The 15,621-nt window shown below is 43.6% G+C and overlaps 1 protein-coding gene across 10 annotated transcripts in view; it reads left to right on the forward strand.

Moving 5' to 3' along the window:
* tspan4a (tetraspanin 4a) overlaps positions 1-15,621 on the forward strand; it is a 214,022-nt gene that overhangs the window by 31,281 nt on the left and 167,120 nt on the right. For 9 of the 10 annotated variants that reach the window (XR_007893261.1, XR_007893262.1, XR_007893263.1 and 6 more), the window contains exon 1: positions 8,924-10,362. Coding sequence is in view for 5 of the 10 variants with exons in the window: in XM_051657337.1 (XP_051513297.1) it covers positions 10,051-10,362 (312 nt within the window). In the remaining 5 variants the exon portion in view is untranslated. Of the gene's footprint in view, positions 1-8,923; positions 10,363-15,621 lie in introns of those variants that run through there. The other variant, XM_051657341.1, reaches the window with a different exon arrangement.

Consider the following 15,621-nt stretch of genomic DNA (forward strand, 5'->3'; position numbering starts at 1 on the left):
CCGCTCTAGGGGGGTGTATGCTACTCCAAAAAAATAGTACAGAGCAGGTGTCACAGCTGTAAATACCTGAAGAATTGAGACCTGGGAATCATGTTGAACCATATTTTCAAAGGATCTCAACACTCCACTCTCATATAGGTCACCGAGCATATTAACCTCCCTCACAATCCACTTTGTCCAGCAGAAAGGGGACTTATTAATACATAATTTTGGGTTCAGCCATGTGCTCGAAGCAACATTTAAATAAATGTCAGAATTAATCACTCTGGACACTTTTGTCCATACTGCGTGCAATGCGAGATAACAGTGTGTAACTTAACTTCTCCGGTTAGTTTGATAGAAAGGCTTTGCAATGGTGAAATAGGGGCAAAAACAAAAACAAACACATTGTTCAATACAAAACCAGGCAGGGGCTTTCTCAGGTGGAAGTGACCAAAAAAGGCTCAAAATGGTGCTGAGTATGGCTGCTGCATTGTGAGCCATGACTCAATGTTGCAGTTTTTTGTTTGTTTTGTATACAATTCTTGTGTTTTTTGTCTTGGATGTTGTCTGCCATAGCAAATCGGACCACTCTTCCATTCTGCTTCTGCCTGCTTACAGCGTTTCAGAAACTGAATCCAGTGCTGGTCGGACTAATCAGACTCTATGCTACAAGACTGTTTTGATCACGCAGACTGGGAGATGTTCTGCCTCTGATGACGACATTGAAGTATACGCTGATAGCCTAACGTGTTTCATCAGGAAGTGCATAGAGGATGATGTACCGACCAAAACAATACGGATCTACCCTAACCAGAAACCACGGATTAATGGCGATGTTCATGCGGCACTTAATGCGTGGACCTCCGCTTTTAATTCTGGGAATGCAGAGGAGCATAAACAAGCCAGTTATGCCCTCCACAAAACTATCAGAGCAGCCAAACGCCAGTTCAATACCACCGACTCTAGAAGCATGTGGCAGGGAATTAATATCATCACAGATTTCAAAGGGAATAAAAACTCCACCATGAACCCCACTGCCTCTCTAAATATTTTTTATGCTCGTTTAGAGGGAAATAACACCGCCCTTGCAGAGAGAGCTCCCGCGGCCGAAGCTACAGAGGTTAGTTCACTCTCCATCTCTGTAGCAGATGTAGCCCAATCCTTCCAACAGGTGAATATCTGTAAAGCCGCAGGTCCAGACAGCATTCTGGGTCACGTCATCAGAGCATGCACGAACCAACTGGCTGGTGTTTTTACGGATATTTTCAACCTTTCCCTCTCTTTGTCTGTAGTCCCCACATGCTTTAAAACATCCACCATTGTGCCTGTACCAAAGCAGTCCAAAACCACTTGCTTAAATGACTGGTGTCCTGTTGTTCTCACCCCCATCATCAGCAAATGCTTTGAGAGACTAATCAGAAATTACATCTGTTCTGTGCTGCCCACCTCACTGGACTCACTGCAGTTTGCATATTGCAACAATCGCTCCACTGATGATGCCATTGCATCTACAATACACACTGCTCTCTCCCACCTGGAAAAAAGGAACACATATGTGAGAATGCTCTTTGTAGACTACAGCTCAGCATTCATCATCATAGTGCCCTCCAAGCTTGATGAGAAACTCTGGGTTCTGGGCTTAAACAGCTCACTGTGCAGCTGGATCCTTGAATTCCTGTCATGCAGATGCCAGGTGATTAGAATGGGCAGCAACATCTCCTCATCACTGACCCTCAACACTGGAGCGCAGGGCTGTGTTCTCAGCCCACTCCAGTATTCCCTATACACACATGACTGTGTGGCAACACATAGCTCCAATGCCATCATTAAGTTTGCTGATGATATGACAGTGGTAGGTCTGATCACTGACAATGATGAAACAGCTTACAGAGAGGATGTGCACACTCTGACACGCTGGTGTCAGGAGCACAACCTCTCCCTCAATATCAGCAAGACCAAGGAGCTTGTGCTGGACTTCAGGAGAAAAGACACAGCCCCATCGCCATTAATGGAGCACCGGTGGAGAGAGTCAGCAGCTTCAAGTTCCTCGGTGTCCACATCACTGAGGAACTCACATGGTCCATCCACACTGAGGCTGTTGTGATGAAGGCTCACCAGTGCCTCTTCTTCCTGAGATGGCTGAGGAAGTCTGGAATGAACCACCACATCCTCACACGGTTCTACAACAGCACTGTAGAGAGCATCCTGACTGGATGCATCACTGCCTGGTACGGCAACAGCACTGCCCTCAACCACAAAGCCCTGCAAAGGGTGGTGCGAACTGCCAGACACTTCATCGGAGATGAGCTTCCCTCCCTCCAGGACATATATACCAGGCGGTGTGTGAAAAAAGCTTGGAGGATCATCAGAGACTCCAGCCACTCGAGCCATGGGCTGCTCTCACTGCTACCATCAGGCAGGCAGTATCGTAGCATAAGGACCCGCACCAGCCGATTCCATGACAGCTTCTTCCCCCAAGCAATCAGACTTTTGAACTCTTGATCTCTCATGATCAAAATACATCAGCACTGCACTTTATTAATCTTACACTGGACTGTCATAAATTATATTCTCTCTTAACAATTCACTGGCAACTGACTATCAACCGACAGCCTGAATGTCAATACAGCACAATACAACCTACTGTATATTTTATATATACTATTTTTATTGTATATATAGAATTATATTTTTATCGTGTATGTGTGTTCTATGTTGTGTGTATTGTATACTGTACATTGTATATTATTATTTGTATATTGTGTTGTGTGTAATTATGTGTATATTAGATATGTAAATTGTGTTGTGTAAATCTGATGTTTATTGTAAATTGGTACATGTCTCATCACTGTCATGACTGCTATGTTGCTCGGAACCGCACCCAAGACTTTCACCCACTGTTGCACTTGTGTATATGGTAGAGTGACAATAAAGGGATTTGATTTGGTTTGATTTGACCAATGAACCAAATGTCTGAGACCGAATGCATAATAATGAAACAAAATCTTGGGTAGTCCACCTTTGTCAATCGGCCTATGCAATTTATTGAAATGTAATCTGGGACGTTTACCATTCCAAATGAAGGACTTTGCTATGCTTTTAAATTGCTTGCAATAAGAGAAGGGGACATCTATAGGGAGAGATTGTAGCAGGTAGTTGAAATTTGGAATACAATTCATTTGAATAACATTAACCTTCCCAATCATAGATAAATGTAATGAAGCCCACCTGCCCACATTGCTCGAAAAACTTTTTATTAAAGGGTCACAATTTACTCTAACTAAATCACACAAATTTGCTGGGAATAAAAAACCCAAATACTTAATGCCCTGTTTGGGCCACTGGAAGGCGTCCAGCTGAAAAGCCGTTACCGGGCAGTACGCTGTCAGAGCCAAAACTTTGGATTTAGACAAATTAAATCTGTATCCTGAGAATTTAGAAAAGGAATTCATAATTCTGTGGAGGCAAGGCATAGATATAGTGGGGTCGGAGACGAATAATAAAATATCATCTGCGTAAAGCAAAAGCTTATGTGCCACACCTCCCGCCATCAACCCAGGAAAATCATCCTCCTTTCTTATTGCGCTGCTAATGGTTCCAGGGCAAGACAGAACAATAATGGCTCCTATCCAGAGTAAAATAATCTGAAATAATAATCCATTTGTTTGTACCGCCGCTACCGGGTGTCTATAAAGTAACTTAATCCATCCAATAAAAGTATTCGCGAACCTGTACGTTTCCAAAATCTTAAAAAAATAATCCCATTCTACCATATCAAATGCCTTTTCGGCGTCAAGAGATGGCAGCGACCAGAGTCTGATCATTCGCCACTGACCACATGATATTGATGAAATGCCTAATGTTATCAGAAGGGCTATGGCCCCGAATAAACCCCACCTGATCTGTATGTATAAGAGATGTCATAACTTTACTTACTCGGTTAGCCAAAATATTTGACAATATTTTAACGTCTAGCTGGATCAGGGAAATTGGACGGTAACTCTTACTCTCGCCTTGGATCTTTGTCCTTTTTAAGAATCAATCTGATCTGGGCTTGTGTCATGGTTGGAGGAAGCTTTCCAGTCTTTAATGATTCCATTTAATCTTCTAGCAAAAGTGGAGCCAGTTCTGTAGCACAAGATCTAAAAAATTCAGAGGCAAAGCCATCTGGCCCCGGAGCCTTACCTGTAGGCAAGGCCTTAATTACCTCGCCAAGCTCCTCCAAGGTTATCTCAGAATCAAGAGATTTTTTTTTGCTCAGCCGGCTGTTTAGGAAGTTCTAATGGTTCCACAAAGTTTCTAACATCCTCTTAAATAGACGAAGATGTGGAACTATAAAGATCAAGATAGAATTCTTTAAAAGCATTATTAATATCAGTGCCCGAGGTAAATATTTCACCACCAGCAGATTTCACTGAAGGAATGGTAAAAAAAGACTCTCTCTGTTTTATATATCTAGCCAGAAGCTTCCCTGTTTTGTCCCCCGACTCAAAGTATGACTGTCTTGCCCTGAATAGCCAAAACTCCACCTTCCGCGACAAAATAGTATTGTATCTGTATTTCAATCGAGTCAATTCTCTGAGGCCATTAGACAACATTCGGCACTTCATCTCTGCCTCGGCACTTTTAATATTCCCTTCCAATTCCACAAGTTCTTGTGCTTTGAATTTTTTGGTGAATGCGGCATACTGTATGATCCGGCCCCTAAGAACCACCTTAAGTGCCTCCCAAGCCACACCCACAGAGGATACTGAGGACCAGTTGGTCTCCATATAGACATTAATTTCAGCCTTTGGCATTTGTTGGAATTCAGGATTTTGCAAAAGTGATACATTAAAGTGCCAACTATATGATTTCTTTTTCTCCATATGTGGCAACACCTCTAAACTCACCAGGGCATGATCTGAGACTAAGATGTTTCCAATTGAGCAGTCAACAACAGATGAAATGAGGGACTTAGATATAAAAAAAAAATCTAGAGTAAATCTTATGGACTGATGAAAAAAATTTATCCACCAGACCAGATGGGTTCAAAAGTCTCCAAATATCTGTAAGACCAAGATTTTTACACATCCTGTGATGCGTCAATGTTGCTCTAGGGGGCTTGCACACTTTTGCTTCATATTATATCATGAGGGGTGCCAGCGGCTTGCAACATCCCTTCATGGGCAGAGGTAGCTCAGCGGTTAAGGCTCTGGGTTACTGATCAGAAGGTCAGGGGTTTAAGCCCCAGCATTGCCAAGATGCCACTGTTGGGCCTTTGAGCAATGCCCTTGACCCTATCTGCTCCAGGGGTGCTGTATCATGGCTGACCCTGCACTCTGACCCCAGCCTAGCTGGGATATGTGAAAAAAAGAAGAATTTCACTGTATATGTGCAAAATGTATAATGTGTGATAAATAAAGAAAATTCATTAAATTAATTCAAGATCTATAAAAAAGCCCTGAATTTCAGCTAAAACAATAATGGTTCTTCCTAATTTATCTATTAGGACATTTTAATTGTAGATGTTTACTTATCAGTGAAATGACTCCCCTGCTCTTACTTGATCCAGCACTATAAAAAAAATGCTCACCCCATATCTTTCCAAATCTTTTAGCTTCCTGCGGAGAAATAATGATATCATTTTTGAAGAAATGCTACATCATATTTCTTATGCTTAAGAAGAGATATAACCTTCCTTCTTTTTATAGGGTGCCCCAACCCATTCACATTCCACGTGGAGAGAGACAATCCACTCCAAGATTTTAAAGACAACATTCCAACATTAGTACGACAATCAAAACCCGAACTTCTCCCAGAAAAAAACAAACAGAAAAAAGAGAAATGTGCGCATTAACCACACACACGACAGCACCAACTGGCGTCCATCCCTCAAAATTCAAACAGTCCATGTACACCTACAAGGACCCCGCGACAACTTTGCTGTTGGATTGCTCAAGTCTGGTGTTTCTATACAAATTTTGTGAGACAGAATAACACAGCAAAATATAATCTATAAAACAAACTCCAGCCAATAGACGGAATAAGCACAAAGAGCATGTAGCTTCATTCATAAAACTGTCCTGAAGGTGTGACACTCTACAAAATAAACTCCAGCCATTAGGCAGAACTAGCAAAAAAAGAATGCGCAGATTCTTCAAACAGTAAAACAAATGTTCAGTGTTCCGGTCCACTCGGCTGCAACATGAGTACAACAAGACAACCCACTCACTCCATTGACTTTGCAAAAAATACTCCACAAAACAAACTCCAGCCAATAGGAGGAACAAGCACATAGAGTGTGTAGGTTCATCCATAAACTGTCCTGAAGGTGTGACACTCTACAAAATAAACTCCAGCCGACAGGCAGAACCAGCACAGAAAGAATGCGCAGATTCTTTTAAACAGTCTAACAGTTCAGTGAGCCACTCCACTCGGCTGCAAAATGAGTGCAAACAAATGACTTAATCACTCCAATGTCTTTGCAAGAAATACTCCACAAAACAAACCCCAGCCAACAGGAGAAATAAGCACAAAGAGCGTGTAGAGGTGTGCGGTGGGCATGTGAATGTTTTTTGGCCATCCTTAGCATCTACTCTCAATTTGGCCAGGAATATCAGTGCAAAAGCGACCTTCCGTTGGTGTAAAAGTTTCTTGCATTCCTTGAATCGATCATGCTTCTCTCTTGTCGAATTCTCAAAGTCTGGGAACAAGAAAATGCTGTGGTTCTTCCTAGAAAGCATTCCTTTACTCCTCGCCTCTCGTAACACAATATCTTTATCGGATGATCTCCAAAATTTGGCCAGAATTGATCGGGGCCTGTCTCCCCCTGCGTATCGACGAGCAGGAACCTTGTGAGCTCGCTCGATTTCCAGCTTATGGCCTGCTATGTCGAGCAGATTCGGAAAGAGCCCATCCAGGAATTTCACCGTATCCTGTCCCTCTGCTCCCTCAGGGATTCCAATGATATGGATGTTATTCCGCCAGCTATGGTTCTCCAACTTCTCCCAGACACGCTCCAAATCCACATTGGTCATTAGCAGATTAGCAGATAATTCCCTCTCTGATGACTCCAGGTAATCTATGCATTTGTCTACATCCCCCACTCTGGTAACCATATCAGTAAACTTTGCCTCCATGGCAGTGATCGATCGACGTATCACAGCAAGATCCTCCAAGACAGCAATGACCTTTGTCAGCATTGCCGACATCTCTCGCCGCATTTCCCGCACTTCCCACACTTCTCCGACTAAATAGACTCCCAGGCTCGCAGCCTGCTCCGGGGCATCAGCTTGAACACATAGGTGTCTTTTAATGTCTCCAGAGCCTGAGGATTTTGAATTCTTTGACATACTGTCCTCCTAGAACAGTTATGGAACAGAGTGTATCGAATCTCACCTGTTTATGTTATTAAAAGTAGCAATGTGCGCAGAGCTCACCGTTCACACGTCCGATCCTCGCATGGCGTCACGTGACTCAGTTATAAGCATTTTTAATAATTTCAATATATTTTTGACTTCTAGGTGGGGCTTGCCCCAGACTTCTCAGGTACCTTCAGGGCATGGTGCCGATGATGCATAACAAGTTTTGTAACGATACGCCAATGCATTTGTAAAATACAGCATTTTATGTCAAAATGGCCGATGCCTTTTTTGGCTGGCATAGGAACAATGGATATTATTCGAAGGTGATGAGTACTGTTGAGGCACCCTCCGCGCATGATGGCTACGACATCCAAGTTTCACCTCAATACACCAAAGCGTTGCCAAGATATGGCTTCACAACCTATTTGGTGTTCTTGCCATCAAATCCATTGACGTACTATACAAGAACGGTTTAGTCTATCAAAAAGCTTTAATAACTTTTGGTCTTCATTGTCTGTATCAATGCAAAATTTGGTGTAAATCCAACTCTGGGAAAAGTTTGAAAAAGTAGGTCTTTCAAAAATTCAAAATGGCTGAAAATCTAGTCATGCGGAAATTTAGTTATGCTGCAATAGACTCCCAGTCAGAGGAATAATAATAATAATAAGAAAAGCACAAACATATACAATTAGGCTTCGCTCCTTTGGTGCTTGTCCCATAATAAAAATTAGTCAATAAAAGGTTCCGATCCAGCTGATCACCATTGATTACATATAAAAGATCATATATGCACCTGATCTCACAAAAAATACCCATATTATTAAGACTGTGATACGCAAATTGTGTTTTTGTCTTCCTGCCACCAATCAATATTCTGATGTAAAAATTTGTAATGTGGCATATTTCTTAATGAAACATGATATTCAACAAGAAAATGTGCAGGGCAGGGCTTGATTTTTTTCTCAGGAGCTGACTGGATGGTGTAAAGTGTCTTTATGTGACAGCTGGTTGAAAAATAAGAGGGAGATTTGTGATGTCAGCAGAAGAGTAAAGGTGTTTCAGAGGCTTAACAAATTATTACACTTTAATAAAATATTATATAAAGAAATTTGAGATAATTAAAAATAACATGCATCATATAGACACTGTTGATTTCATGTTGACTTTATTCACATAATTATGAAATTTTATAAGTACAACACAGTATCAAAACAAGGCCACACGCTGACATCTACTGTAAGTGTGATGAATGTCAGTGAGCACGGCGCATGCATGCTGCTCAAACACTGCAGGAGATTTTCACCAGAGCAGCTCATAAAATATAAATATAAATATAAAATATGAATATAAAAAGACAGCGAGAGAAAGAGTGCGAGATGTGTTGCAGAAGAGATATTGTGCTGTAATAACTCGTGTGTATGTGTGTAAATGGAGGACAGAAGGTGAGAGATAAAGACAAGCAATGTGTTAAAGGAAAATGGTGAGCAGGGGAAGACAATTGGACAAGCTGTGAGGAGGCGTGGCTGCAGTCTGAATGATTTGTGCATCAGTTGCCAAAGAGAGAGGAGGGAGTGGAGGAAGCAAGAGACTGTGTGTGTGTGTGTGTGTGTGTGTGTGTGTTTGAAGGGGTGTGAGAGCACAGGAACAATAGCAGGAGAGACAGACAGGCTGTGTGGATATGCTTCTGATCTTGGGTTTCTCACATGCTGTGAAGACTGTGTGTCAGACTGCTGCTTCACATCAGATAAAGACAAACACTGCTGATGAGCACTGATGGACAGAATCTATTAAATCCACTGCTGAACCTCTGAATCTCCAAGCAAGCGTTCTCGGAAACAAAGATAGGGACACCGATACAGAGGCATTAGAAAAAAAAATAAAGATAGGGAAGTAGACAGTAAATAAAGAAAACGAGGTTTGCCAAAGGAACGGGGCGCAGGACAGGTGGACTAGAGGATGCATTCATGTATTCTTTGCACGCACTGCCAAGAAGCATCTCAAAACCTGGATTGGCAATTAATTTTACGCCTTTTCTTTTATCTGTGTTCGTCAGTCCATTAATGTGCTCTAGAGAAACCTTGTAGGTTTCAGAGGAAAAGGAAATATTGGGATTTTTTGCAAGCTAAAACAGCATGCAGGACCTCTTCTCGTCTCTCTTTTACCTGCCTGCAACCATTCAGGTGTGCGAGATGTGTTGATTTTTTCAGAGGTCAAGCCAAAAGCACTAGTGTATGTCAAATTAATGTTTCTAAGGAGGTGACCTGCTGTGGCGTGGCATCTTTCCTGATGTGTCCTGATGAACCAGCCTTAGAGCAGCAGTGCTATTGATTAAAGGTCTTGCCAGATTTAATTGCAGAAGATTTCTGAAGCAAGTGAACAGTGTCTAACAGAAGTTATTGGATCAGCGCTTAACTGTGATTAAACTCTGGCAAGGTCTGTTGCTTGAGAGATTGACATTATTCCTCCAATGTCTACACTTCCTAACATTTGGCTTGTGGAGCAAAGACATTCACATCGTCCCAGTTCCTATTGCGAAAAGATGCAAACTCCTTTTCATCAAAAAAACATGTAATGTCAATATAATTTAAGGACTGTGTGCTTGTACTCTGGAGCTTACTGTTGTATCACATTTCTTTGTTGTGTCAGAAGTCTTGTCAAAGTGGGGATCATTTGGCCCCTAGGGGTCCGGGTGACTGCCCCGGCTCCGGCCCCCAACCCGAAAATGCGGCGCTCGAGTACAGATGAAACCCCATACCGGCGCAGTCCCTCGCTGGACAGCAAGTCGGGCTCACCTCCTTTGCGTTACAGCAGCGAGTATGAGTATCACAGCTCGCCGTTTGTCTTCGGTATTCGTACCACGCCGGGCTCAAAGAAAGCTAAAGCAAGCTACACCACCGTGCAGGGCAGGAAATATGTGGTATTTTACCTGGATCTGTCCTTCATTTTCCTCCTAGAGCTGCGGCGCTGCAGGATGGCTGAGGGCTGCCTGAGGGCCCTGCGGTATGGGATGGTCTTCTTCAACCTGCTCTTTTGGGTGAGTCTCAAGCCTGTATGCACTATATCTGTGTTTGTACGACTGTTCAAATGACTCTGCTGAAAGAATGTTAAAGGAGTAGTTCACCTAAAAAGAAAATGTCTGCCATCATTTACTAAACCTTTGAGAATTTTTGAAAAAAACCTTCAAGCTGCTCTTTTGCATATGTCAGCAGTTGGTGACCATGTCTGTCAAGCTCCAAAAAGGACAAAAACCTCTTAAAAGTGGTCCAATAAAGGCTATCACAATTCTATCATTTCACATGTTATTATTCATAAAAACTAGTGGTGAAAGTTCACTTTTTATAAAATGCACTCTGCCTGTGTTAAGAAATTTCACGCTCACACACACATACTGGTCTGATCAGCTTCCGAGTTTGCTTTGCATTTTATTTCCACTGATAAAAGCTGATCTTCATCTGTTGGTTTGCATGACTCCAACAAGAGCTGAATACAAATAGAGTAGAATTCAATAAGAATCTAAATATAACAAGTATTGCCTTGTAGTATAACATGGCTTTGCTTTAGAAGCACAGATGATGCCATGATGTATCTTCTCTCATCCAACACCTCGACGACACACATCCAGAGCCCCCCAGTGGACTCAGTTGTAACTGAGAGATTTGGTGAGAGTTTGAGAGGGAAAACAGTGTATTTCAGCGCTGCTCACGGCAGGAAAATGCAGAAAGGAAAACAGATTTGCAATATACGAATAGTGTTTTTAATACTCGAGTAGCTGCTGCAGAACGAGTACTCGATTACTTGTGCACATCCCTAGTTTGTATTTGTTTCCATTAGGGTTGCACAGTTTACTGGTAAAATTAAAATGGTACGATACGATCTTGTTGCTAATTTCGGTACCATATTACAATATGCTGTAATTAGCAAAATTATATGAGATATGACCGTTTTGAAATAAAATCAATGACAATTTGAAAATAAAATAAAAAACCTCTGGGTATGGCCAAATGTAAACAGCAGAAGGATGTAATTTAATTAAATAATATACAGTCACATGCGCTGCACATTACAGAATGAACAAGATTTGCCACTCTACTCTGTCATCTGCTTCACACATGTATGCGTGCAGTGTGTTTACTGTATAAACAGCTGTTAACGCTTAAATGAACTCCTCCGGTGCAGCTCGGAGATTTCAGATCGAGAGTCGCGACGGGATTATCCCAGCATTAATGAGAAGCTTGAAATAACTAATGCATCTAAAACAGGAAGAACTCAAAAGTCTGTCAAAATAAAAGTCCCACTTATATTAAAGCTCTATTTAACTGGATGTGTGAAATTGAAGACAGAAAAATATAACTACTGTATAAAAATGTACTATTCAAAAAGTAGCGATAATACTTATAATAATTATATAATATTAAATGGTTGTTTTATTATTATTATTATTATTATTATTATCTGTACACAATATAACAAATGCAAGTGTTTTATTTGCATGTTGTGATTCAGCCATAGCAGCCTTGTGCCACAGGTAACCAGTTTTTTTCATTAATGTTTTTGTTAATACTGCGAAGATCTGTTGTGCAGCATTTTATTTACCAGAAATAAAACTGCAATTTTTTTGTAATTCTTTGTAATTATTATTTTATTTTTATTTGATTACAGCTGTATGTATCAATTTGATTAAACACCATTTGATCATAACATTCAATTAAAACATTTAACATGGAATCCAGAAAAATAAAACGGAAAATTTAAAATTTGTATCTGTGGACTTTATGCAGTTCTTTTAATCAAGTCATTTTCTGTGTAATTTCATCAAAAAATCGGAGTCTTTTTATTTGTTGATTATAGTATCAATACCAAGGTACCAGGGCTGGTATCATAACGAAGCCAACATTTTGGTATTGGAGCAACCCTAGTCTCCATTACAGCTATGTATTGGTCCATAATGGTATCCACCAGAAATAACTTGCAACCAACAGAAGCCAACACATTACCAATAGAGAACCATTATAGTTTCCATTAAAACCAGTACAACTCCCATTATAAGCATTAAAACCATTTGAATTTCTGAGTATTGGTTTATTTTTTTCTCAGCAGGATCAGTACATTCAGTGACTTTTTGCTTGATGTCGCTAGTCTCTGCACTGTGAAGTCACAAGTGGCTGTTCCTACTGCTGTCGCTTTAATGTTATTGGTGGACTGCACATCTGGCCATATCTGTTAAAAATCACAGATGAGGCATTTTGTGAGTTAAAACTAAGATATCATTTTAATTTGATAAGCAATTAGTTCCCTATCTGTCACTCACTCGACGTTTTGTCGATGTAGTGACACTAGGGGTCACTCTTGGGAGCCCATGACACCTCTGGTCTTTGATAAAAGGCCAATGAAAATTGGCGAGTGGTATTTGCATGCCACTCCCCCGGACATACTGGTATAAAAGGAGCTGGTATGCAACCACTCATTCAGATTTTCTCTTCGGAGCCGAACGGTCATGCTCATTGAGCTGAATTTCTACTGTTCATTCACCTCTGCTGGATCTGACGGCGCATTTCAGCGGCTTCTCCGTCCTCTGCACTGGTGCACTGCAGAGAACGCCCCTGGGCACTTTGGCAGAAAAAAGAGAGTATATTTTCTGAAAGAGTTTATTTCTCTAAAAGAGTATATTTCTCTAAAAGAGCGGCACACACGGAACGTCTTTTTAAAGACGCGTCTTTTTAAAGATGCCTTTCCGATTGTGTGTTATTCCTGGTTGCGGTTGTTATCTCTCGAATTCGGATGGTCATGATCGCTGTCTTTCGTGTCTGGGCGCGACCCACACGGAGGCAGCGTTCGTGGATGGTTCATGTTCTCACTGCGAGAACATGACCATGGCAACGTTGCGGTCGCGGCTTGCTTTCGTAAGAAAACCAACCTCCCATTCCCCAGCATGCTCGTCTGCCCCAGTCAGGCTTCCGGATGAGTCTGCCGGCTCGGAAGTGCACGAGGAGCTGACGGTGGCCAGGGGCTATATGGCGATTCCCCCGGTGGATAAGGCGCTCGCAGTGCACCTATGTCCACAGAGTGCTGCCACCTGGCGCAGATGCCCAAAGCTCCCGTCCAAGCCCTGTAGGTTCACGTCATCCCTGACGGCTAAAGCTTACAGCGCTGCTGGACAAGCCGCCTCCGCCCTGCATGCCATGGCTCTCCTGCAGGTCCACCAAGCCAAGGCGCTAAAAGAACTGCACGAGGGTATTTCCGCCCCAGATCTGATGCAGGAACTACACTCGGTGACTGACCTCACTCTCCGAGTGACGAAGGTCATGGCGTGGTCTCTCGGGCGGACGATGTCCACATTAGTGGTCCAGGAGCACCACCTTTGGCTCAACCTGGTCGAGATGGGTGAGGCTGACAAGACACAGTTCCTTGCTGCCCCTATTTCCCAGGCTGGCCTATTTGGCGACACCGTCGAGGACTTTGCCCAGCAGTTCTCGACGGTGAAGCAGCAGATGGACACTATCCTGCCCCAGCACGGCTCAAGATCCCGCACCCCGTCTGCTCGTCGCCAAGGGCGTCCACCTGCGGTGACTGCACCGGCTCCGCTACAGCCCGCCCCTTCAGCCCGCCCCTTCAGCCCGGCCCCGGCGTGGAGCCCATCGCAGGAAGCAGACACCACCTGTCTCACAGTCGGCTGCTAAGAACCTACGGAGGTCGTCAAAGCGCCCCTGAGACGGGTGACCCAGGGTCGAAGAAACCCACTCATCTGGAGCTGGTAAGAAGACCACTCCATCCCCCGGTGGAGGGCCGGGTGGAGAATCTTTTGTTGCCTTTTTGTTTGATTTCGCCGCATGCCCAAGTGTATGTGGTACCCAACAGTTCAGCAAAAGAGCGGTTTCCATCTTCCCTGGGTCACATACCCAGTGTGCACGGCCGTCATCACGACTACCGTCCACGGGTTTTTCCTTGCAGGATTGGCGCTCCAGCGATGGTCTTCCCGCCCCTGAGCACCCAGCTGTGGCACACATCCACACCCGATGTGACAGTCTCCACGGCTCACGAGGACAGGCCTCTTCTTCCCCTGTCCCAGGCTGTTCCGGGGGTGGTCACAAGGAGCCAGGTAAGTGCTTCGATGTCCCTAGACTCAGCACGGCCATGATGTGGTGTGGCACCTTGGTCCCCCTTCCGCGGAACTTGGATGCGTGGCTTGCACTTTCCAATCTGTCACGATGGCTGGTCCGGACCGTCCGACTTGGCTACGTGATTCAGTTCGCCAGGCGCCCGCCCAGGTTCAGCGGTATCCACTTCACCTTGGTGAAGGACGAAAACGCTGCTACCTTGCGCCCAGAGATCGCTACCCTCCTACGGACGGGCGCGATAGAACCTGTCCCTCCGGCCGAGATGAAGAAGGGGTTTTACAGCCCCTACTTCATTGTACTTCATCGACACAGTCGACGGTAAGTCCTTAGGGAAGCACGATCTGATCATCAGGTTCCTGAGAGGCACCAGGAGGCTGAATCCCTCCAGACCGTGCCTTGTTCCCTCATGGGACCTCTCTGTAGTTCTTCAGGGTCTACAGAGAGCCCCCTTTGAGCCTTTGCAGTCAGCTGAGCTTAAGGCACTCTCCTTGAAGACTGACCTCCTGACTGCGCTCACTTCCATCAAGAGGGTAGGAGACCTGCAAGCGTTCTCTGTCAGCGAAACGTGCCTGGAGTTCGGTCCGGGCTACTCTCACGTGATCCTGAGACCCCGACCTGGCGATGTGCCCAAGGTTCCCTCGACCCTTTTTAGGGATCAGGTGGTGAACCTGCGAGCGCTGCCCCAGGAGGAGGCAGACCCAGTCCTGTCGTTGCTGTGTCCGGTGCATGCTTTACGCATCTATTTGGATCGTACGCAGAGCTTTAGGATCTCTGAGCAGCTCTTTGTCTGCTTTGGTGCACAGTGGAAAGGAAGCACTGTCTCCAAGCAGAGGATAAAAATGCACATTCTGCAGGGGAGAGTGCTTATGAACTGCAGCAGTGCTCAATGCATCAGATTATTAACAAGATAAACGATCTATCAATGTACTATATGAAGTAAACTCACTTGGACTGCCGACAATTTCTTTTCCACACAACATTTTTTATTATATCCATTTATGTGTTTACAGACAAATTATATAAAACAGTGAAATTGCTCACAGAAACTTTAACTTAATTCTCCTCCACCTTGCCTGTCCTCGACTCTCACAGGAGACTGATGATGTGAGCTCCGATTACACTGTTTTCACTCCTATTGGATGTCCCTCACAAAAGTTAATCCTCAGTTGCATAAAATT

Source organism: Myxocyprinus asiaticus, chromosome 26 (genome assembly GCF_019703515.2).
Source record: "Myxocyprinus asiaticus isolate MX2 ecotype Aquarium Trade chromosome 26, UBuf_Myxa_2, whole genome shotgun sequence".
Classification (NCBI taxonomy): Eukaryota; Metazoa; Chordata; class Actinopteri; order Cypriniformes; family Catostomidae; genus Myxocyprinus; species Myxocyprinus asiaticus.